The 25,600-nt window shown below is 35.2% G+C and overlaps 1 protein-coding gene across 5 annotated transcripts in view; it reads left to right on the forward strand.

Moving 5' to 3' along the window:
• The first annotated feature begins 4,333 nt into the window (after window positions 1-4,333).
• LOC309605105 (glutamate carboxypeptidase 2) overlaps window positions 4,334-25,600 on the forward strand; it is a 64,315-nt gene continuing 43,048 nt past the window's right edge. For 2 of the 5 annotated variants that reach the window (XM_082340453.1, XM_082340455.1), the window contains exons 1-4: window positions 4,337-10,385; window positions 12,667-12,772; window positions 18,097-18,283; window positions 22,793-22,894. In XM_082340453.1, the coding sequence (XP_082196579.1) occupies window positions 10,268-10,385; window positions 12,667-12,772; window positions 18,097-18,283; window positions 22,793-22,894 (513 nt within the window). In that variant the 5' untranslated portion in view covers window positions 4,337-10,267. Of the gene's footprint in view, window positions 10,386-12,666; window positions 12,773-18,096; window positions 18,284-22,792; window positions 22,895-25,600 lie in introns of all 5 variants that reach the window. The other 3 variants (XR_014231231.1, XM_082340454.1, XM_082340452.1) reach the window with 3 other exon arrangements.

Below are 25,600 nucleotides of genomic sequence, written 5' to 3' on the forward strand. Positions count from 1 at the left end.
AATCTAAGATACCACATTTTAAAAACTAAATTTTTGTTAATGTATTGTTTTGGTTATATTTGGGGCCTTTTAGCATCCTTTAGTTTTAGAATTGCCATCTAGTTTTTTTGTTCTTTTTTTTTAATGGTGGTAAGAATATTTAATATATCTGACCTTTTAACAGATTTTTAAGTGTTCAAAACAATACTGCTACCTATTATGCACAATATTATCTGTAGACACAATGTTATGCAGCATATATCTAGAACTTATTCATCTTACATAACTAAAATTTTATAGCCCTTCATTAGCAACTCCCTAGCAACCACCATGCTATTCTATGCTTCTACAAGTTTGACTACTTTAGATACTTCATATAGGTTGAAGCATGCAGTATTTCCCTGCTGTGACTGCCTATTTCACTTAGCATAATGTCCTAAAGTTTCATCAATGTTGTCACATATTGCAAGATTCCCTGTTTTTTTAAGGCTGAATAGTATTCTATGTTATGTATACCTACTGTATTTTAAAAAAATCCTTTCATTGGTTGATGGATATTTAGGTTGCTTCTACATCTTATCTTATGTGAATATGGCTGCAATTAATATGGAAGTACTAATATCTCTTCGAGTCCTGCTTTCAATCCTTCTGGATAAATATCCAGAAGTGGGACGGCTGGATCATAAGGTAGTTCTTTTTAAATTTTTGAGGATCCTTCATGCTGTTTTCCATTGTGGCTGCACCATTTTGCACTCCCAACAATAGTGTAAAAGATTTCCAATTATTTAAAAAACAAACAAAGCCAAACCCCCAAAAAACAGAGTTTTTAGTTTCTAGCTTAAACAATGAAACATCCCACCAATCAACACTCCTCCCCTCTCCCAATAAAATTACATTTAATTGAATCTTTACCATTCTCCGTATTTTCTCAAGAACTCTGAGGAAGATATTTCTTTAGACACTTGATAATTTAATTCTCTTTAGTCTTTTAGTCTAGGTCTTAACAATGTATTTTTTCTCAGAATTCCCACTACAGACCTTCAAAACTGTGACCTTTGCCAATAGTTATTCCTAATGAGCTTCTAGCTGAGCTCTTACTTTTATATTCCAAACAACTCTCAACAATTTTTACTTTATCCTATCCAAATCACACTCACCTTGCTTCTTACCAAACTAAAATCACCAGCATTCTGTGATTATTCTGCTGTGTGTGGAATAAAATGGCCCTTTCTATTTCATCAAACTGGAGAATACCTTTTCATTTTTCAAGTTCTTTAAGGGCCACTCTTCCTTTTAAATGTTTATTCATAACAAAATTCCTGGTGCTACTTTCCAGGACAGATTTCAGCTTTGATTCAATATATTAAACTCTCATATGAATCAGATACACATAGAAATTTTTGGTATGCTTAAGAATGAAAAAATCTATTTTTCACATCTATTCTTTAAAATATTATAAGGCTACTAAAAACAATAAAGGAAAAAATTTATGTACTAATATGAAAGTCTGCATTATTGAGTAAAATAAACATATTATAAAGTTATAGGCATAAGTACAAAAAAATTCCTACAAAAACACCAAAAGAAAAAGTCAGAATACCCAACAGAAAATTGGACAAAACACTTGAACAGTCACTTCAAAGAATACAAGTGGGGCAACAAACTTAGGAGAAGCTGTTCTATTTTATTAGCTGTCAGGGAAATACAATTTAGTTGGCAAGCATATGGAGGAATTAGAATTTCACATACACTGCTGGTAAGAGTGACTTCTAGATATATACCCACAGAAATAAATACATACAATCGCCAAATGTTTGTAGAAGCACAGTTTCTAACAGCTAAGAACTGGAGATGATCTAGATGTCTATCAAGAGGAAAATGGATAAATAGATGGTGGCATATTTGTACAATAGGTTAGTTCATAGCCCAGAGAATGAATGAATGATTGCTACATGGAAAAAATATGGCCCAGTAGTATGCTGGAGCCTGCTCCTACCAGCTTAAAAGAGGCAATTATGGGGGACTTCTCTGGTGGCGCAGCGGTTAAGAGTCCACCTGCCAATGCAGGGGACACGGGTTCGATTCCGGGTCCAGGAAGATACCACATGCCTCAGAGCAACTAAGCCCGTGCACCACAACCCCTGAAGCCTGCGTGCTCTAGGGCCCGCGAGCCACAACTACTGAGACTGTGCCCTGAAAATACTGAAACCCATGTGCCTAGAGCCTGTGCTCTGCAACAAGAGAGGCCATTGCAATGAGAAGCCCACGCAGCGCAACGAAGAGTAGCCCCCACTCGCTGCAACTAGAGAAAAGCCCGTGTGCAGCAACAAAGACCCAATGCAACCCCAAAAAAGGCAATTACGGGCATCTCCTTCCAACTCACGTACATCACATTGTTAGCTTTAAATCTACCACTGTGGGAGTATTTGCATCATGGAAATTAAGAGATGCCACAAATCAGGGCTTTTCCCTCCGTTGTCAGAGCTGATTTACTGAAAAGCATCTACTGAAAAGTAGATTTACTGAAAAGTATCACTGAAAGTATCTCACAAATGTAATTCTGAGTGAAAGATGCCGAACACAAAAGTAAATATACTATATAATTCTATTTATAGAAATTACAAAACTAAACGTTGGTGTTAGAATTCAGGATAGAATAGTGGATATTATTCAATGTGAGGAGTAGAGATGTAAAGGGGATTGAGGAGGGCATCTGGACTTCCTGGTAAAGTTCTGTTTCTTGATCCTGATGCTGAATTACCATTGTTTGCACCTCGTAAAAATTCATGAAGCTGTACGATTATGATTTGTGTACTTTTCTGTAAGTATGTACACATCAATTAAAAGCTTTCTTAAAATAAAAAAACAAATAAATGCATAGCATGATATCATTTTGTATTTTTAAAGGTATTGTGTATATGCATTGAAAAATGTCTGGAAGGATTAATACTAAAATGTTTACAATACTTACCTCTGGAGGGTGATACGGTGTAGGAAAGGAAAGAAGGGTGTAAAAGATTACTTTGAGCTTCTTATTTCCTATACTTCTATATACATTTCTTAAAAAGATAAACATGCTTCATTTTAGTAATAAAATTTAACTGAAACACCCTATATTTTTTCTTAAAACATGTCCTTTTACAATCCCATTCTATCATTTGATTGAAAAGCTAAATATTCTATTTCTCAAAATGTCGAAGCAAAGAAACTTGTCTGCAAAGATTCCCCTAGTTTAGGAGAATGAGAATTAATTAGTTTAAAAGAGTGGAATTTAGAGGAATCTTTAAGAAATATTCTCATTTACCTATACACCTATCTTTTTATTTAAATCAGTTTTTGTGATTTATAATTTATATACAATAAAATGCACAGATTTTCAATGTATAGTGAAAAGAGTTTTACAAATGTATATGTTTGTATAACCACCCTCCAACTTTAAAAGATTGAAAATTTTAAAAAGATAGAAAATCACTTGGAGAAGAGAGTTCTTGTCTTTCCAAGCTACGTTATTTAATGTGTAATTTAGAATTCAAGGGTTCTGTGTTTACAGATGAAGTAGAAGTCATGGAGTTCTGTTTCTGTTTTTGTTTTTTTGTTCAAGAATGTTTATTAAAGGTTTTTTTAAATTAATTTTTATTGGAGTATAGTTGATTTACAATGTTGTGTTAACTTCTGCTCTACAGCAAGGTGAATCAGTTATACATATACATATATCCACTCTTTTAGATTCTTTTCCCATATAGGTCATTACAGAGTATTGAGTAGAGTCCACTGTGCAATACAGTAGGTTCTTATTAGTTATCTATTTTATATATAGCAGTGTGTATATGTCAATCCCAATCTCCCAATTTATCCCCCCCTTCCCCCCTTGGTAGCCATAAGTTTGTTTTCAACATCTGTGATTCTATTTCTGTTTTGTAAATAAGTTCATTTGTACCATTTTTATAGATTCCACATATAAGCGATATCATATGATATTTGTCTTTGTCTGTCTAACATACTTCACTCAGTATGACAATCTCTAGGTCCATCCATGTTGATGCAAATGGCATTATTTTGTTCTTTTTTTGGCTAAGTAATATTCCACTGTATATATGTACCACATCTTCTTTATCCATTCCTCTGTTGATAGACATTTAGGTTGCTTCCATGTCCTGGCTATTGTAAATAGTGTTGCAATGACCATTGGGGTACATGTATCTTTTCAAATTATGGTTTTCTCTGGATATATTATGCCCAAGAGTGGGATTGCTGGATCATTTGGTAGTTCTATTTTTAAGTTTTTAAGGAACCTCCATACTGCTCTCCATAGTGGCTGTACCAATTTACATTCCCACCAAAAGTGTAGGAGGGTTCCCTTTTCTCCACACCCTCTCCAGGATTTATTGTTTGTACATTTTTTGATGGCGGCCATTCTGACCAGCGTGAGGTGATACCTCATTGTAGTTTTGATTTGCATTTCTCTAATAGTTAGTGTTTCTCTAATAGTAAAGATGTTAGAGCATCTTTTCATGTGCCTCTTGGCCATCTGTATGCCTTCTTTGGAGAAATGTCTATTTAGATCTTCTGCCCATTTTTAATTAGGTTGCTTATTTTTTTGATATTGAGCTGCATGAGCTGTTTGTATATTTTGGAGATTAATCCCTTGTCGGTCGCTTCATTTGCAAATATTTTCTCCCATTCTGCGGGTTGCCTTTTTGTTTTGTTTACGGTTTCCTTTGTCATGGAGCTTTAAAGTATTTTTTTTCTTTAGAACATTAAAGTATTTTTAAAAAGTAAATATGTATTAGAGCCTGGGGATAAAGGAGCTAAAATAATTTTAATTGTTTTCTTTCAAACAGATTCCAGAGATGAGTGTAATACTCTTTGATTTAGTTCATGTCTGTACAAAGACAGATTTATCTTGTCCTTATTGCCATATTGACTGATCTAATCACTTTCAATTTATGAAAGAAATATTAGTATTATGCATAGAGTATCTCATTTTACTCTTTGGAATATATTTCTTTACTGTTCTCATAAGAATAGTTTTTTCTTAAGTGTAAGTTAGTGTAATGATAGTGTATTGGTTTCAAACACAGGAGATTTCTAAGTACATATATGACATTTACTTAAAATAATCTGATCAAATAAGATAATGATTTTACATGATTTTTTTGAAATATGTAACGACAGCATCTCTTATTCACTCACAGTGATCTAAGTGCCAGGCTTGTCTGCTAACCTTTTTTAACCACCGTGTGCAACAGGAACTTGTATTATTACTATTTTATAGGTGAGTAAACTGAAGGTTAGCAAGACTAAGGAAATTACATTAGAGTACACGACAGAGAGGTTAATGGAGGATGTTGCCAAAAAGAATCCGAAATCTAGATAGCCTGCAGTGCTTTGTTAAGGAATTTAGAATCGCTATATAGTGCACTGGATTCCACTTAAGGTTTCTGAGTTGGGAAATTAAAAACAGGGTAGAGACCTTGGAAAATTAATCTGACAACATTGTTCTGTTTGAGCTCTCAAGCTTCCTCCCACCTGAGTTCACAGGAATATTCCAAGATTTCTTGGTCAAGACTGTTTTAAATCATTTCAGCCTAACAAGGTTGGATTATACACATTCTCTCCAAGGCTGGTTAGCCAGCACAACTATTTTGTACTGATTTATATATATTCAATTCTAGCCAGTCATAGGTAGGGAATCATAATAGCTACTATTTATTGAGCATCTGCTTTTACCAAACCTTACAGTTCAGAGAGTCAGAAATCCCAGCTTAAGCAAAAAAACATCTTATTATTTGGTGTTTCTGTGACCCAGCCCAGTACTTGGCCCTTGGTGATAATTTTAAGAAATGTTTTTCAGACTGAATAAAATATCTAAATGAGTATATATTAGTAAAGGACAAAAATGCTTTCTCTCATTACTGAATTAAAGTTAAATAGTTTTATTTTATACTATACTGTTCTATTGTTTAAAAGAGTTTTGTAACTAGGTAATAACTATTCATCATCTAGTAGTTGCTGTACTGTTCAATCACTTAAAGGTATTTATTGTATAAGTATTATGTGCCAAATGCTCTGTCAGGCACAGCCCTTCCTCTTTGGAGCTTTCAGTCTAGAGATTCTGTAAGAGCTGATAACTAGTAGCAGATACAAATGTATTACGTTTCCTTCATTTAATATTTCTATTGTGAATCTATTATTTCCTGCACTGGGAGAGGAAGACAATGATCAGGTCACATTTTACCTTATCTACCTACCTACAAAGTAAAGCCACACATTTTTTTTTTTAGTTGTTTTGTTTGTTTGTTTTTTTATACTGCAGGTTCTTATTAGTCATCAATTTTATACACATCAGTGTATACATGTCAATATCAATCGCCCAATTCAGCACACCACCATCCCCACCCCACCGCAGTTTTCCCCCCTTGGTGTCCATATGTCTGTTCTCTGCATCTGTGTCTCGACTTCTGCCCTGCAAACCGGCTCATCTGTACCATTTTTCTAGGTTCCACATACGTGCGTTAATATACGATATTTGTTTTTCTCTTTCTGACTTACTTCACTCTGTATGACAGTCTCTAGATCCATCCACCCACACATTTTTTGTGTATGGATGGGCATATGGCACTATGAAATATTTCAAGGTGTTCTTCAAACAAAAGCTAATGAGGTTAATATGAATCATTAGGTACAAACAAGGAGCCCAAAATGCTTTCCTGAGCACAAGCTATTGCTGTTCTTTTTGGCTCATAATCTCTGCTTTCTGGTATTGTTATTTATCTTTCTGTTTAGGTCCTGTCTTCCCCCTTTGAGTAAAGTTCTTCAGTAACAGTAATGATCTCTTATACCTCATAATCACTTCATTACTTAGCATAATGTCATCCATTCATTCAAGAGGATGTTTCTATATGCGAGGCATTGTGATAACTCTGGAAAATAGACAGGAACATGATATGGTTCCTGGCACCAAGAAGCTTAAAATCTGAAAGGGAATAAGAGAGTAACATGTGTAACAAAAGGCTGACACAAAATTAAGGAAAAGTAGAGATCAGTGTATTAGTGGCAAATGTCTATGAATATCAGGAAGACTTCACAACACAGGTATATTTAAGCAGGATCTTTAAAGAGAGAAAAAATTATGCATATGAAAGTGGAAATAATACGTCCATATAAGAAGTTATGCATATGAAAGTGGAAATAAGGTGTCCACATAGAGGAGTACATTTGCAATTTCAGACACTTTCAAAAATAAAGCAGTATTAAGCAGATGTTGTATTCATTTTTCCTTGGGAGTTTATGAGTCATAATGAATGTGTGAAGGAAGTAAATGGTGCAGGGTTGGGGAGAGTATTGTATGAAACCAATGTTTTTGAAATCTCAAATAGGCACCCAGGCAAGGTGTAGGGATGTCAGATTTTTCATTTGTCATTAGGTGTCATAATACATAGTGAATTATCAAGCAAATAGTTTTCCTTTTTAACATTAAAGTTGTTCTTCTGTTCAATCATTCACCTGTTCATTCATTGAAACAAATAACCATTCCTAGCTATCTTGTGCCAGGAATTATGGGTATAAATATGTATCAAATAAAGTCCTTGACCTCAAAAAAAAGTTCACAATATCCAGGAAGATAGACAAGTGAACACAGTTACAATATAGTACGATAAATGTTATAATCAAGAAAAATAAGAACGTTTCTTACTGGGTTTGGCATTCTTCTTCTTCTACAAGTCCTTATATGAAGACTCATCTACAATCTTTCCTCAATAGTCGAAGAAGGAAGTATAGTGTGATCTAATGCTTATCAAAGTAAACATGTGTCAGGTTTTTTTGGGGGCAGGGTGGGTGTTAATCAACTTCATTAAAGCTTAGTTTCTTCAGCTGTAAAAGAGAAACAGTGACAACAGAAAAATCTAGTGTGGCTTGCCACAATGAGAATCCCGCGCACTGCAAGGAAGAGTAGCCCCTCCTGGCCGCAACTAGAGAAAGCCCGCGTGCAGCAACGAAGACCCAATGCAGCCAAAAATAATAAATAAAAAATAAAAAAAAAAAAAAGAAAGAGAGAGGGCATCTTAAAAAAGAAAAGAAAAGAAAAGAAAAATCTAGTGTGGCTTGCAAAACCACCTGTTAGAGATTTCAAATTCTTTGGGGCTAAACCCTGATAATTAAATGAAATAATTCTGTAAAGCATATAGCAAGTGCCTGCCATGTAGAATGTGCTCATAATATTAATCAGTCATTAATTACTCGTAAAAGCTATGTTTTTCCCACTAAACTGTAAGCTTCATGAGGAGAGAAGGAATCCTTTCAATAAGATTTGACAGATGTTCATTTGTTCTCTGATTTCTTCAAATGTAGCCCAGCTCACCATAAGGGTATTAATTACATTTTTAGGTAGTTGTAACATTGTTCAAAACCCTTCTTATATTTAATAAATATAATTTCCCTCATTTATACTCGCATCTGACCTTCAGAACATCTTTATTAACAGATGGTACTTAATAACGTTATTAGATGATCCTATATTTTACAAATGAGAAGATACATTCAAGGAAACCGAATATGTGACTCTCCAGGGTACAAGGCTTAGACAGGACCAGATCCGAAGCTTAAGTCCAAGTCTTCTGACTTCAAGCCCATTGCTCCTCCCAATACAAGCAAAGAGCTTAGCAAATGCAGCCCATGCTCAAGGGAGGCAGTACAGTGGTTTAGAGTAAGGTACACTTTGGATTATGTCTTAGCTTTGTGACTTTGAGTGATTTATTTCATCTCATTAAATTTCAGTTTTCCTACATGTAAAATGGGAAGGGTGATAGTATCAACCACGAAGGGTACCGATGATTAAACGAGTTAATGTATATAAAGTGGCTCATTTAGAAAGTGCTCAGTATTCTTCTTCCACCATTCCTGGTTAGATTTAACAACAGGAAGATTAGGAGACGTTTAATAAATATCAGCTATTGTTAGAAAGGGATTAAGAAACTCCTTCCTTTCCTGTCCTAAGTCATCTAGTAGTTGTCTTGGTTCACTGTTAACATCTTAATTTTCCCACATCTCTTCACTTAGCTCTGAAATTCTTTATCAAAGTACCCAACATTCTCTATGATGTAGCCCCATCTCTCCTCACTCTCTCCCTGTTCGCTCCCTTTCCCAAAGCAAACTATCTGCCATTCCTTGACTATCCCTCTGGCTCCCAGACCCAAAGTTTCTTCTCATCTCCCCTGGTTCAAACTCTGCTGGTACTTCACGATTCTTTTAAATACAATGCTTCCATAAAGCACGCCTAGCTAGAGACCATGCATGCAGTGTCCCTTACAGATTATAAGAACATCGTTGATTTTATAAAGCATGTGGTTATTGCCCTCCTTTAGATATCATTGTTATAACATTTTAAGAATTTATGACAGGGGTAGATTTATGTGTGATTGACTCTTCAGGTTAATTCGACAAAGACTGATTTCATACCCACAATGTAAGAGAGTACCAAGGACAGCTCTGATATAAAAAGAGATGTACTCTCTGCCTTCAGCAAATTCCAATAATATTTCTTTAAAAATGGTTGTGCTATGTAAAGGGAGGAATAATTCCCTAATAATTGATTAGTATCAATGATCTTCATTAGGGAAAAAGAGCACAGTGATAACTGGCATTGACACCAAAATTCACTCCCTGAATATTCAAAGCAGTGCCAGAACTGGACACCACCGTTTTCTACTTGATTTTACTCCTTTTAGGGCTATAATAGTATTTAATAGGATTTCGGATCTGAAAAAAGTTCTTGAGAAATAGTTTAGTCTAGTCTACCAACTTGCCTGGAACATGCATTCTCCTAGACAGACAAAAGAGGATCGTTCATCAAGAACTTAGTGTTCTTTTTGTGAATCGGATTGTGGTCTGGAAGTGGAGAAAGGAGAAGAGTTTGTTCCCCGCTTCCTCCTTCCCTTTCTCCCTTCTTTTCCTTTTATTTTAAAGTAAGGGCTAGAAATTTTCAAGCTAAACTTTTTTTTTTTTTTAAGCACCTCTCCGAAGGGGCCGGGTTTTCTTCTTCTGGGGACTGATGCTGCCTCTTGCTCTCCGGGATTGGTTGAGAGTAAAGTAGAAATACTTTCAGGGGCGGAGAAACTGGGAGTGCCCTGGGAGTGCGAGTGGACTGCGCTGGGAGCGGACTCTAGGCTGCAGAGCTGGTAAGCGCGGCCCTCGAAGGAGGAAGCCTTTGCCCCGCCGCCCGCGAGGCAGCAGGGGGGGCCACCGCAGAGGCGCCGGTCCCCGGAGGCCCCGCCGGCCACACGCTGAGATGTGGAACCCCCTGCACGAAACCGACTCGACCTTTGTCGCCTGGCGCCGCCCGCGCTGGCTGTGCGCTGGGGCCCTGGTGCTGGCCGCCTGCCTCTTCGTCCTCGGCTTCCTCTTCGGTACGGGGGCCCTCGCCACGCACAGCCCCGAGCCTACCCGGCTGTTCGGCGGTTCGCGGGACTCCCGGGCCAGCTGCCGCGTGGGCCCAGCTGCTGGTCTCCGGGTCTCCCGGGGGGTGGGGGGCGGTGATCGGGTTGGGGGAACGTGGGGACGAGCTCCCGCGCGTTAGGTGGGAGTTGCTGGGGGCGGTGCACAGTTGGGTTCTGGACGGGCTACTGTGGGACAGTCACCCAGGCTAAGGAGTACAACGGAGAGACTCAAACTGAACTTGAGAAAGTTCCAACTGCTGAGGCCCTGCGAGCAATCGGTACGTTTTAGCAGGAGCGCCGGATCTCTGGGGGCATTTGCTAGGTCGTCCAAGGAGCTTTGCAAGAAACGACTCTTACCTGTTTGGGGTCTTTATCTAGTGCCTGTGCCTGGAACTGCTTCGTGTATACAGTAGGTAGAAGTCAGGGCACCGCTGCGTGGGAGCCCTAGTCTCTCATTCTTTCGTCCTTAGGAGTAAATAAAGAGGAACATTTAGGAGCTAACTGGCTGGCATTGTCAGTGCTCTGAACAGATCCTTAATAGCAGTTCTTTAGCGTTTTCCCCTGTGTACTGATTTGCAGACTCAACCCAACTCTCCATGATAACCAGGGGGCAGCACAGATTCGCTGAGACTCTTTTAAATTCTAATTTTAACTCTGCAACTTCTCTGTGGCCTTGAGCGAGTTACCGAGTCTCTCTGAGCCACAGTTTGTCAACCTTTATAAGAATACTATCTGTAACTTAGTGGGAATCGTAAACGAAATAGCATCTAAAGCTCCTGGCACAGTATTGGGGTATTGGCACTTTTTAAAAATTCTTTCCTGGTGAGGAGATGATTCTAATTGGGCATTAATGCACAGGACTAGCGTTAAGGTATAGCCTGGTAGTTCGGCCCTACTCTGAATTCTGGGTCCCCTTTCTGGGATTTAGAAGACCAGGGCATAGACCAACTAAGCTGGCTCAAATTCAGCCTCTTCTTGCTTGTTGTGTTACCTTTGAGCCCACACTCTGCTCATAACTAGCATGTGGATATTAGGGTTATTGTGGGGCTTAGATAAGTGTGCTCGTTAAGGGCACACTTCAACTCGGGTTTCAATTTTCTCAGCTGTAAACGTGGGAAATACACTTGGCAAGGGTAGCATGAGGATTAAGACCTTCTGCATCTTTTAAAAGCATTTTATTCGTCCCAGTATTGCCCTCAGCCCCATCCTTAAATTCACTGCTCAATGGCTGTGGGTTCTTTATTAATGTTTGTTAATTTTTTCCTAGGATTCTCTGCTCCCTCCCTCCCACAGGCCTCCGTCCTCTTTATCCAGCTCATTTTTTAGATCTCAATTCAAGCATTTCATCCTCCGAGTGCCCTGATCCGACAGTCTAATCCAAGTCCCTTTATTTTACATACTGGTGGAACTGTATTTCCATTTGCTGCCAACCATTTATTTCAATATGCATGTATATATGCATGTGTGTAACGTGTATGTGATTAATAACTGGAAAGCTCCATGAAAGCTAGCTGGGTGATTTTGGTAACCATTTTATGCACAAATCATATCATTTATCTAAATAAACTATGTCACGAAGCCAACTACCAGGGCGAATGGCTCTACACGATCTGGCTACCCATTGCCTCTAGCCTCTGTGTTCACTGTGTGTCTTGCAGAGATGTTGGGTGAATTGGAGTTTCACTGTAGCTCTCTGAAGTTGAACTTCTGAAGCCTACTTCAACTGCAAGCACAAAATATTTAAGCATATTTTGCTTTAGTTTCAGAACCAGAACAAATTACAAGTCTGAATTGCCTTCAACTCTTTGAAATAATTTATGTACTTGAAATATACTCATAATTAATTCATTACAAACATTTACTAAATGCTTATTCTGGGTCAGCAGAGGAGTCGCCACTGGGGATAGAAGCTTTAAGGAGAAAGAAGGTGGATCTCCTTTTTGCCTTCATTTTTCCCATCAGTTGAACCATCTTCAATTTTAGTGCTAATTTCATAAAACATTTCTTAGAATAACAGCAATACTTATTGAAATTGGATTAAAAAATATGTTGCAACTGATTTGTAATTAAGTCTGTCTGCATGATTTTTTTTCCAATGGAAGTAGGCAAGAGCAATGAAACTTCAGAAAATCTCAGTTAATGCCAGAGGTCATTGATAACATGTTTTATATATGATAAATACAATAATAAGGAAAAATAGGCCCTGTCTATAAGCTCATATCTCATTCCTATATTTGTTTGTATTTTACAGGATGGTTTATAAAATCCTCCAGTGGAGCTACTAACATTCCACAGCATAGTGTGAAGAAAGCATTTTTGGATGAGTTGAAAGCAGAGAACATCAAGACGTTCTTGTAGTAAGCATATACTTAAAAGTTTATTATTCTGTTTAGAAGTTTTGATCCAATATTTCATAAACAGAAACTGACTTTTTAAAAAGGTTTTATTACTGAAGATCTTGTATCATGTTTCATCTGGAGAGGATTGTACCTTCAACTGAACTTTATCATGATAGATGTTTTAAAGCAGGTGTCAGCAAACTTTTTCTGTAAAGGTCCAGCTTTTGTAGGCCAGCTGATCTCTATCCCAACTACTCAGCTCTGCTATTGTAGCACCAAAAAAGTGACAGTAAATACGTAATTGAATAAGTGTGACGGTTTCGATAAAACTTTATTTGTAGGCACTGAAATTTAAATTTCATATAAATGATATGTCACAAAATATTATTCCTCTTGATTTTTTTCACCTATTCAAAATGTGATAACCATTTTTAGCTTGTGGGCTGTACAAAGAAAGGAAGTGAGCTGGATTTGGTCAGTGAAACATAGTTTGCTGACTCCTGTTTCAGAGGAAGATAGTATATTTTAGTCAAAAGAATAAATTTTGGACTTCGAAGTAGACATACACGAGCTAAAATTCCATCTTTGCCCATTGATATTAAAGTAACTTTGAGTGAATACTTAACCTTCCTGAGCCATCATTTTCACCTCTATAAAATGGGGATAATGATATTGTTCTGATGAGCATGAAATTAGAGAGCATATATGTGACCTAGTGTAAAAACCAGCTCCCTATTTCCTGAAATAGCTATCCCTCGTGTAGGGAAAAAGAGGTAAATGAGTAAATTTAAAAAGTATTTGCAGGCTTCCCTGGTGGCGCAGTGGTTGAGAATCTGCCTGCCAATGCAGGGGACACAGGTTCGAGCCCTGGTCTGGGAAGATCCCACATGCCGCGGAGCAACTGGGCCCGTGAGCCACAACTACTGAGCCTGCGCGTCTGGAGCCTGTGCTCCGCAACAAGAGAGGCCACGATAGTGAGAGGCCCGTGCACCGCGATGAAGAGTGGCCCCCGCTCGCTGCAACTAGAGAAAGCCCTCGCACAGAAATGAAGACCCAACACAGCCAAAAATAAATAAATTAATTAATTTAAAAAAAATGTATTTGCAAGGCAACTAAATAAAACACTTTTATTGAATAATTGATTGGAATACTTAGCTTTTTCAAAGTGACATACTTGAAGTACTGATAACAATTAAAGGTTATAATTTTGTTATAATTTTATGTAAAAATTATAATTTATAATTATTATAATAATAATTATAAATTATAATTATATAATTTTATGTAAAAACAGTCAAGTAAATATATATATGTACAGATGTACATACACATAGTCATACAAACACATATGTCTATTTAATTATGATAGAATTAAAACTATGAATAAAATTTGCTAGGGCACCTATCAAGTCTTTGGAAAGACCATTACAAGTGAGAGATCCAGAAGCTTAAATTTTGTGGAAATCCTTCTGCCTCTTGCACTTCTTTTACTATAATTATGTATAATAGGTATAATAAAAGTGGAAGTCTGGCGAGATATAATCTTCACTCCTAGACAGCGGAGCTGCCTCTGCTTCATTTTTCGTTTTCTAACCTGTGAGATGGAGCGACCAGCAAAGAAATAAAATGAATGCCTTCCTCTAGCTCACTTTCTGGGCCGTCAGCTTCTTGCTTATTCTCCGTGGCCTTGACCAAGCTCCTCTAACTGTTTAGAACTCAAGGATTTTCATCATTAACAAACAAAAGAAAGAGATTAACAGAACCCCCGACTCACCCCTCCAAGGACCACAGAACCTCCAGAAGCCTCCTGGACTCTCCAGAATTCCAATTCTCCATTTGTCCATCAGAGCGCTTTCAGTCTATTTAGACCCTTAGGTTAGGGGTCATTAAAGCCTCAGATCCTCTGTCTTGTTCCCCTTTCTCATCCTTTGCTTTACTACTAAAAATTCTCTACTACTTCTAAATCACCTGACTCTCAATAGTGGCTGGGGGGGTTAAGTAGGGGCTGCCTTTTCAGTCTCCCTTGGGGTGCAAGGTTGTCCTATGTTTTCCCTTTTGTTTTGTAGCATCTGGTTAAATTCTCAGATCTGTTCACCATTTTGCATGTCTTTAGAGAGAATTTCCTTCTCCACCCTGTTCTGAAAGACAAGATTATTTCAAAAGAGTGTCTTAGACTTTCACTGATCTACATTTGAATACCAGTTCCATCTTTCACTGGCTGTCTTTAAGTCATCTAACTTCTGTAAGCACTGTGCATCTGTAAACCAGATGCAATGTATGAAAACAGGAATACCAATAGCTCCCTTTATTAATTGAGATAACATAATGATACTTGGAACATATATAAACTTTTCTAGCCAGACAGAGATGTATGAGCCAATTTTTTTTGTTAATACATGTTGTTGGCTATTTTGGATAATTTGTAAGTTATTCTTCTTATTAGAAAATAACTGGATATTCTAATAGAATCAAGACAGTGTGACACACTTCTCAATTGATTAAAACAAAAAAAAATGAACTTCTGTTTATTAGCAGTTGTCTAATTGAGCCTCAAATCTTTGTGAATTAGTGAGGTAGCAATATTCTCCCCATGTATGGATGAGAAATTTAAGACATGGCCAGGATTATACAACAAGTTAGTGGCAAAACCTGTAATACACTGATTTTGTGGCCAATTGATTTATTTATCCTTGGAAACAATTCTTTTTTCCTACTCATCATTTTCAGGATTAACTTTGCTCCAAATGAGTGGGTTCTAAACCTGATCATAGAACACCACTGCATCTTGGTGGGTAATGACAAAACTTTTACCAGGAATTTCACTCATAATGTTACCTAACCAAACTTGGGTCTGCTAGCCTGCTGTGCAGCAAAGCCAGTCTACTGACACCAGGTTGAGGTGAAGGAGTCCAGCATTTACTGTAGGGCGCCAAATAAGGAGAACAGACAGCTTATGCTCAAAAGACCAGAAATCTCAGGTGGCTTTCAGGGGAGGGTTTTTTGTTTTTTTGTTTTTTTAAGCATTATATATAACTCCTTCTCTCCTTTATTTTTATAGGCAAAATACTTTAGATGATCCGAAAATATTTTTCCCATTTGATTTTTTTTAACGTTTTTATTGGAATATAATTGCTTTACAATGGTGTGTTAATATCTGCTTTATAACGAAGTGAATCAGTTATACATATACATGTATCCCCATATCTCTTCCCTCTTGCATCTCCCTCCCTCCCACCCTCCCAATCCCACCCCTCTAGCTGGTCACAGAGCACCAAGCTGATCTCCCTGTGCTATGCGACTCCTTCCCACTAGCTATCTAAAAGGGAGGGTTTTTAAAGGCAACATGTGGGGTGAGGGTTGCAGCTCATGGACTTTCTTCTGATTGGTTGGTGGTGAGGTAACAGGGTGATGTTTTGGAAATCTGAATCATCAACCTTCTGGTTCCAACTAGTCTAGGGTCTGTGTGCTTGTGGTCAGCATGTAGTCACCATCCTCCAACTGGGTGGGGTTCTTAGTTTCTGCAGAACAGCTCAAAGATAGCGCATCAGGTTGTTATACTGTTTAAGCTATCATTACTTTCTTGCTTGACCGCTTTTCCTCTGTTTCTCTATTCCCTCATTTCCCTAATTAGCAGCTTGGGTCTGCTCTTTGGAACCCATGGAAGGCCTAGAAGACTAAAGCCTTTTACTACAAAAAAGAAACGGGGGACACTGAGGGGCTCTTGTACCTGGGAGGGGCCTGCAGGGTACTGCTTGGTTTCAGTCCCCCCTTTTCTCTGATACTTCTTAATCCTGAGAGGAACAGGGGCAGAATGAGAAAGAGAATAAAGCTTTGGTTAGAGAGGTTAATCATAAACTTGGCAGGGGAGCTCGGTTTTAGGGGGACTCAGTTTCAATAATAACAAAGTCTAATAATGATCTCCTCTGTGTGTGTGTGAGCAGGTTCAAGACTCCCATAACAATTCTTCTCTCATGTAGGAATAGAGTTATAGCTGTGACTTCAAGAAATATGCATCATCTGCATCTAGTTATGTTACAGTTTGGATTTGTGTAATATGGAAGAAAATAGCAACTTGTTGGCTATTTTCTGTTTTCTTTGCAGGTATCCATTGATGAAGGGATATACAAACTCCTCAGCTGGCTCTTAAAATTGTGTTCTTTTCATTACTTTATTTTGTAAATACGCATTAGAAATCCCATGTAAGGTTTAAGCCCCTAAAAATTTATTGAATGAGAATTTTAATACTATTTTTGTAAATACAATTTAAATGATTTTAATATAATTATAAAATTAATCACCAGAATCCCCCTCATCCTTTTTTTTTTAAAGATACACAATAGAATCAAACATTTGAAATTGGGATCATCATAGCCATGTTGTCTATTAGTTTTTTTTAAATCACCATCAGGATGGAAGTGTTTTTAGTTTAGAAAAATCTACATATTTAGAACCAGAAATTCATGAAGTTCAAGAAGTTCATGAGCTAGAAATAAATCAGTGTCTTATCATGATACATGATGCTTTGTCGTATGGGATTTTTTGTTTTTTCTTGAAGGGGTTTGAAAATACCAATGAACTGAATCTTCAGAGAAACAACAAATTTCCAAGAGAGAGAAATTTAAAACAAACAAAAGCACCAGTATCTGGACATATTAAGTGAGAAATTAATCTATTCATGAAAGTATTTGTGGTAGCTAAAATTTAGCCACATAGTTTATTTGTGGTCAGACTAATTCTCATCATTGATTTTAAGTATTATACTTACTTAATAAGTATATATGGTGAATGGAGTACAAAAGATTCAGTTTGAGCTTGTGTAAATATGTTCCAATTACTCCTTAAGGAAGGCACTTTAAAATGGTTGCTAATCAAAAGGTTTCTCACTTGGCTATAACTTTCAGTATTTAAAAATAAATGTAATTATCAGTAGTTCTTGGCATGTCACAGATTGATCTTTGGATGAAAATATTTTTTATTTTCCAATTATATTTTACAAGGTGAAGTAAACAGATAATTCCATGAAAGTTCAAAGATGCGTGGGTCTTAAGAAAGAATATAACCCTTTCCTCAACTAACATATAGAGATACATCTACAGGATTGCGTGTAACAATTCTCTACAAAGATCAGTTTTTCTGATTTTTCTCTTGAATGAGTACAAATTAGAGCATGAAAATTTCAAAACACACTTGAAAATCTATTTGATGCAATAATAGTGCCACTTTGCTTTTTTAATGTATAACACTTCAAAGTATTTTTTAATGTAAATCTGCCTTATTTGGTTGTTGATTTAAGATAAAGGCTGACTAAAAATTTCTAACCGCTTTCAATTTTTGTTCAACAGTAATTTTACACGGATACCACATTTAGCTGGAACAGAACAAAACTTTCAGCTTGCAAAGCAAATTCAGTCTCAGTGGAAAGAATTTGGCCTGGATTCTGTTGAGTTAGCCCATTATGATGTCCTGTTGTCCTATCCAAATAAGACTCATCCCAACTACATCTCAATAATTGATGAAGATGGAAATGAGGTAAAAAGAAAGAAAGAAAAAATAAGCCCCCCTGGTCTACTCTTTTGAAATACCTTCTGTGAAAGAATGCCCTATACCATCTCCAAGTACTGATAGAAATCAATATTGACACTTGTGAATGATGCCTTTAATAATCTTATTACTGGTGCCAACTCTTTCTTATGATGTTTGAATTTATGTGATGTTTGAAAGATTCTGAGAAATTGATGTTTGATGACATTTGCTATTTTCTATTTTTTAGTATTGTACACTAATATAAAATATGAGATATTAGTAAACTTCTAAGCAACTAAATTGATACATTTTTGATAGGTTCGGACTATAAAAGATCATGCATAGATTTGAAGATGCTAGAAATTTCAGAGAAGTGCTGTTTGAGCTAGCAGGTTTTTATTGGTACTTAATGATTATATCTCATATGATCATGTGTTCAGCTCTGTGCCCAGAACTTGGGTGTGGGCATTTGGAAGGAGAATTTGGAGAGAAATACTATAGAATTATATCTACACTAAAGAATTTACAATCTTCTTTGCTAGTTAGGGCACTTGGGAAAGAAGATAATACAAGTTATTGAGATATTTCTTATCACGATATATATACAATATGAAAGCTCATAAAATATAACTCAATATTCATCCCTATTTGCCTTACAACTACCATATTTAAAGTAGCCCCTTTTACTCTGGATAGCTTCTTTCAGTCCTTTTGTTAGCTGGGCCTTCTAAATTGCATATAGCTTCAAATATGTCCAGTTTGATCAGTCAACTAAAATGTCATGTGATGTAAGTATATATAAATTTTTAATCACCTCCTCTTATTGACTAATGAATCAGCCTCTCCTTCATGATTAATATGTTGTTTTACAGTCAGTGATATAATCCCATGCTAACTTTCCTAATATGAGTTGAAAGTTTCCATATTCACTATTTTAAATTATAGTAGTTAATACAGTTTAACTTTTAAAAATATTATCAAACTATTTCAAAATTTTAAAAATATTTTTAAGGTAGGTATGGGGAATACTGATATACTTCCTATGGTCCCATAACCTTTATTAAATAAGCAGGGGCATATCTATGTAATTAAGTATTAAGGGGTCTTTAAATGTATATTTAGGAAGATTATTTAATGATGTAATAAAATATTGGTAATGTTAAAAAAATACGCATACTTAAACCAAATTTGATTTATCAAATTTGGCAATTGTGTGCAATGAGGAAAATAGCAAACTTTCATTTCTCTTCTTTTTTCCTTCCTCTTCACTTCCAATTTTGACTGTACCTTTGCTTTTATTTCATTTCATTATTTATTTTTGCTATTATAAGCACTTATGAAATTTCTAAAGCCTGTCACTTAATATAAACCTATCTTGCAGAAGTTTCATTTTGGAGATTTTCCTGAATGGTGTTAGCTGCCAAAAGCTTATTAACTTTTTTGAAAGTTATATCATTAAATCATTTTTATTTTTACCCAAGTTTTACCTGCACATAAAGAATCACACAGTTTTCCAAAGGGCCCCTCTATATCCCCCTTCCCTGAGGCAATCACTGTTCAACACTGAGTTGATTCTTTTGGTATTTACTTCTGTTTCTTTAAATGACATGCTTGTATTGCTTGTGTTTCAGATTCAGGCATTATCTTTTGACCTTGTGACAGTTCAGCTCTATTCTCACCCCAACTACAAATGCTCTTTTACTGTGTCCCCATCTCCCAGTTTAATTATTGTGACTATTCATAGCCAAGCTATGTGGTAAACTGCAAACTTTTACTTTCCTGCACGACACAGATGAGTTCCCCTTCCCACAGGCAACAAATATGATTAGCATTTTATAGATTCTGCAAGAAATATTTTTAATACCATATGCATTATTTTATCTTTGTTTACGTAAGGATAACATTCCATATGGATTGAACTATATTTATTGCCTTTTTTATGTCACAAAAAGTAAATAGAAATTTGTAAACCAAAATTATTTTAATTATACTCAGAATACATAATTTGAGGCTATATTAGTGAATTTTGGATAGTGAGCAGTGCTCACTGGTGTATTGTCTACCTTTGATAAAGTCACCCAAAAGACTGTTTTCCGTCACCTTAAGAAACTTTTCCTAGTTGTTAGAATAACTCATAAACTTGATGTAAAATCCACCTGCTCAGTGGTATTGTAAAATTGAAGATTACCGTAAAGGCAAATCAAATGAAACGAGCTTGAGTACTTCCTTGGCTGAAAGACTTGCTGATGGGATGACTTTGTCTTTAGATGGATTTTTATTGCACTTTAGTATAGTTTTTCTTATAATCTTTCCCAGTGATTCAGCTGCATTTGTACCCTATGTGGACCACAGAAAAATTATGGGAAAGATGGAAGATATGGGAATTTTGGAAGAGTAGTAGTTGATTTGGTTTCATTTTAAGTTCTATCAGCATCAGAAGTAGGTAACTGGTGTTCTAGTCAGTACAATATAATGTCAGCTCAGAGTCACTCCCCATCTCCCACCACCCTTTGCATTACTGCATGGACCAGGACTTACAGTTTAACATTAAAAATGAGTGGTGATAGCAGGTGTCCTTGACTTGAATGTTTTTAATGTTTCACCTTAATTTTGATATTTGTATCAGGTTACGTTAATTCACTTCCTTTCCAAGTTTCCTAAGACTTTTTGTCATGGATTTATGTTGAATTTTATCAACACTATTTTTCTTTTTTTTGGATATCTTTTGAGATGAGAGTATAATTTTTCTTTTTCATAATGATAATTATATTAAATGATATTCTAATATTACACTAATCTTACATTTTTGAAATTTGTAATATTAGTCAGTAGTAGAGTTTTCAACTCATATATCTATATATATTCAGTTTATATTCATAGCATGTTTGGCCTGTGTTTCTGCAATTTGCTTATTGGGGTATAATTTCTAGATTAGACTTGCCTTATAAAATGAGCTGAGTTTTTAATCTCTGAAATAGGTTGTGTTATACTTAAACAATCTTTTACTTTAATCTTTCAAACTCAAAGGAAAACCAGTTGGTTTTGATACTTTGTTTTGTGGGAGATTTTAAACTACTGATTCAATTATTTTTATTGTTATAGGACTATTTAGATTTTAAAAAATGCATCCTTATGTCAGTTTTAATAATTTTTTTAAAATGCATTTTTCCATTTCATCTAAGTTTTCAATTATTGGCATAGTTCTTCCTAGTATTTTCTTATTACCTTTTTGAATCTGTATGACATCTATAGATATGACTTTTTTTCAACTCTTAATATTATTTATTTGTGCTTACATTATATTTTTTTCTTATTGACATTGACAGAGATATGTCAATTTTACCTGTATTTTCAAAGAATAAACCTTCAGCTTTGGCAATCATTTCTTGTATATCTGTTTTATGTTTCATTAATTCTGTTCTTACTTTATATAATTTCCTCTTTTACCTTCCCGGTGTCTATTTTGCTGTTCTTTGTAACATTTTCAGTTGAATACTTAATTTATTGATGTTCAACCTTTCTTCTTTTCTAATATGAGTATTTAAAACCATAAATTTCCTTCTAAGGGCCACTTCAACTAGATCTCACAAGTTTGGAGAAGTGTTTTAGTTATCATTAGTATCAATATTTTCTAATTTCTATGTTTTCATCTTTGAGCCTTGGAGCTATTTAGGGGTATTTTTAAAATTCCAAATTTAAAAGTTATTCCACTATCGGTTTGATCTGATTTTCTAAATTAACTACATTGTGATCAGATAATGTGGTTTGTATGACACTAATCGTTTGGCAATTGTTGAGGTTTCCTTTATAGCCTATTATGTGGTCAGTTTTTATAAATGTTCTGTGTTTATTTGAAAAAAATGTATTCAGTTGTTGAGTTTAATGATCTTATATTTGTTCACTAGTTCAAATTTCTTAATTGTTTGGCTAAAATCGCCTTTATCCTTGATGTATTCTTATTTTGTCTGCAATCTTTATTAACTGCTGGGAAAGGAATGTTAGATTATCTCACTATATTGGTGGATTATTTTTATTTCCCTTTGGAATTCTGTCAGTTTCTTCTTCCTGTAGCTTGGAGCTCTCTTTTAGAGGTAGTGGTTTGGAACCTAAAAAAAAATTGATTCCTCCTTAACAATGTCAGTGATACACTTAAAAGATTATATTATATTTGGTTCAAAGTGAATTTAACATTTAATTTGCTCCCAAGTAATTATCTTAGCATTTTTATAAGTGACTAAGAATACTGTACGCTGTTATTTTTATTTGGGAATTAAAGTTTTCCTTCTAAATCAAAAGCTAGTGCTTATACATCCTCTAAGGGTCTCTAAGTTTATTCATCTCATGAAATCCTCATAGTCTCTAGCACAGTGCTGGTTCTTTGATCTGTATCTTTAAAATACCAAAGGCTTCATTAACCATCTACTGACAGAAAGAGATACTACACATTTCCTTGTTTGGTTGTAGTAATCAAACTTTGCCTGATTTGCTTCTGATTATTATATTTTGTTTCTCTAGATTTTCAACACATCATTATTTGAACCACCTCCTCCAGGATATGAAAATGTTTCAGATGTTGTTCCACCTTTTAGTGCCTTTTCTCCACAAGGAATGCCAGAGGTAAAAATGCATGCAATAAAATAAAAATAACAAAGAGAACTTCCTTATACATACAGGCAATAATTAAAGGGGTATTAAGGAGGTTTTTGATGTAATCCAAATTCATCTTTTTTTACATTTAAGAAATAGAATTTCTTAGTAATAAAAAGGAATACATATTATTTTGTGTTCATAGTGTTTTTTAAGATAAAATTTATTACACTGAGATGGAGAAATCCAAAATGTACATTTATTGACTTTTGACAAATGCATACACCTGTGTAATTAAAACCCCATCAACATATAGAATATTACTGTCACTTCAGAAAGTACTTTTAAGCCCCTTCTCAATCAACTCCACACACTCTCAAGGCAATCATTCTTCTGATTTTTTTTTTTTTGCCACCTTTGATTAGTTTTGCCTATACTAGAAATTCATATAGATAGAATCGATAGCATGTAATCATTTGTGTCTATTTTCTTTCACTGCATAGGGTCTGTGAAATTCACATGTTTTGCATTTATCAGTAGATTGTTCCTTTTTATTGCCAAATAATTTCCATTGTATGAAAATACTACATATCTTACTACCACTGTATAACTTGGATTAATTTTCAAAGAACTTGAATGAGAATTTGAAATTGTTGCCATTTTCAAGTGAAGAGTATGAATGTCCGAATGTCCGTTTTAGAAAATGTTACGTGGTTTACTCAATAAAGCAGTGTGTATAACTATCATCTGAGATTTTACAGTAAATCCCCAGATTCTTGCATAGTACTTTGTTTTTTTATAAGAAAGTTAAATTTGAAAGAGTTGAATATAATTTATTAATGTCTTTTAAAATGTTATGTCTCATACCATAATATTTAACATTAAGTAGATTCAGTTTTGGACATATTGAGTTTGAGGTGCCTAGGATATATTCCAAGAAGTTGCTAATAGACAGTTGGGCATATTAAAGTATCACTCAATAGGGAGATAAGGGCTTGACTATCATCAGAAGCATCCTAAGTAAAAAATTTACATTTAGAATTGAATTGACATTTAAAGCTCTATCTTCACCAGTTAGTTAAGATTTATTGCAAGAACATAAGGATGATTTAATATTAGGCAATGCCATGTTTTTTAATAAGTAAAGTTAAAAAACACACTATTTTTATTATTTTCTAATGTTTTGAATATTTGATTAACTTATAATTTAAAAACTCTCACAAACTTAGAATAGAATATTTTCTATTGATTGTATGAAATTTACTTCAAATGAGTAGTTAACATCATAGTTAAGGGAACAGTATTAGAAAAATTCTCCCTAAATATTTGGACATAAATAGAATGCTTATAATCACTATAATTATTTCATAATTGACATGACATAGAAATAAGGTATATAAAAATTGGGAATGAAGAGATAGTATATTTTAGAACTCAGGTGTCCTGAGGTGACCTAGACTTATTCCTCAAGGTAAGGCACATTACCATCATGGGTCCATGTAAGATCCCTAATTTAATTTCTTTCCTTTCATCTCTCATCCCTATTTTCAATCTCATTCCTCTTCTCCACCCCACTACACCCTGCCACCCACTGTAATGTATATTTACTTTTAGCAATGTATGTATTCTTACAAAAACATGGCCTTAATTTTGTGATTGGTGTATTTTAAATGTACGCAAATAATATTATACCTTAGGTCTTACTTGGTCTCTTACTGTTTTTCAGTCAACTTTTGTTTTAATCTATTGCTTTATATCAGAGTAGTTTGCTACTTTTCACTGTTGCATGTTATCCCATGTTATCATGCACACCACATGTAACTTATCCATTCTCTTAGTGGCAAACACGTGGTTTGCCTCTAAAGTTAAATTACCACAAACAGTGTTGGAGTGAATATGCTCATACATGGGCTCTCTGTGTAAACTAAACCAGGTATGAGATTGCTGGTTTTCAGGGAATACTTCATTTCACACTGTCCAGACTGTAGCAGTTTACTGCTCCCTCCAATACTGTATGAGTGTTCCTTTTTCCTCACATTTTCATCAACGGCTGAAGTTATGTAACTTTCTAAATTTTGCCCATCTAATTGTTTTGTTGTTGTTTTAATTTGTTTTGATTCACATTTTTTTATTACAAATAAGATTGTACATCTCTAAATATATTTATTAACTATGTTGTGTTTTTGCTCTGTGAAATGATTAATTATAGCTTTCTTTTCCTGTTGAGTTTCTGGCCTTTTTCTTATTAACTTCAGGGGTTTCTTAAATATTTTAGTTATTCATCTCATATTGGTTTAGATATTGCAAACAGCTTCTCCTAATTTTTCACCCATATTTGTTCATGTTATTTATGTTGCTTTTTACTGAAAAGGATTCTTTAATTGTGATATTGTCCAGTGTTCTCTTTATGTTTTCACACTTTGGGTCTTTATTAATTTCCTCATTCATTATTTTTTTTTAACATCTTTATTGAAGTATAATTGCTTTACAAGGTTGTGTTAGTTTCTGCTGTATAATAAAGTGAATCAGCTATATGTATACATATATCCCCATATCCCCTCCCTCTTGCACCTTACATAGGCAGAACACTCTATGACATAAATCACAGCAAGACCCTTTTTCACCCACGTCCTAGAGAAATGGATATAAAGACAAAAATAAACAAATGGGACCTAATGAAACTTAAAAGCTTTTGCACAAGAAAGGAAATCATAAACGATCATATAAAACACAGAT

Source organism: Balaenoptera borealis (assembly GCF_965194805.1).
Source record: "Balaenoptera borealis genome assembly, chromosome: 11".
NCBI classification, from domain to species: Eukaryota; Metazoa; Chordata; class Mammalia; order Artiodactyla; family Balaenopteridae; genus Balaenoptera; species Balaenoptera borealis.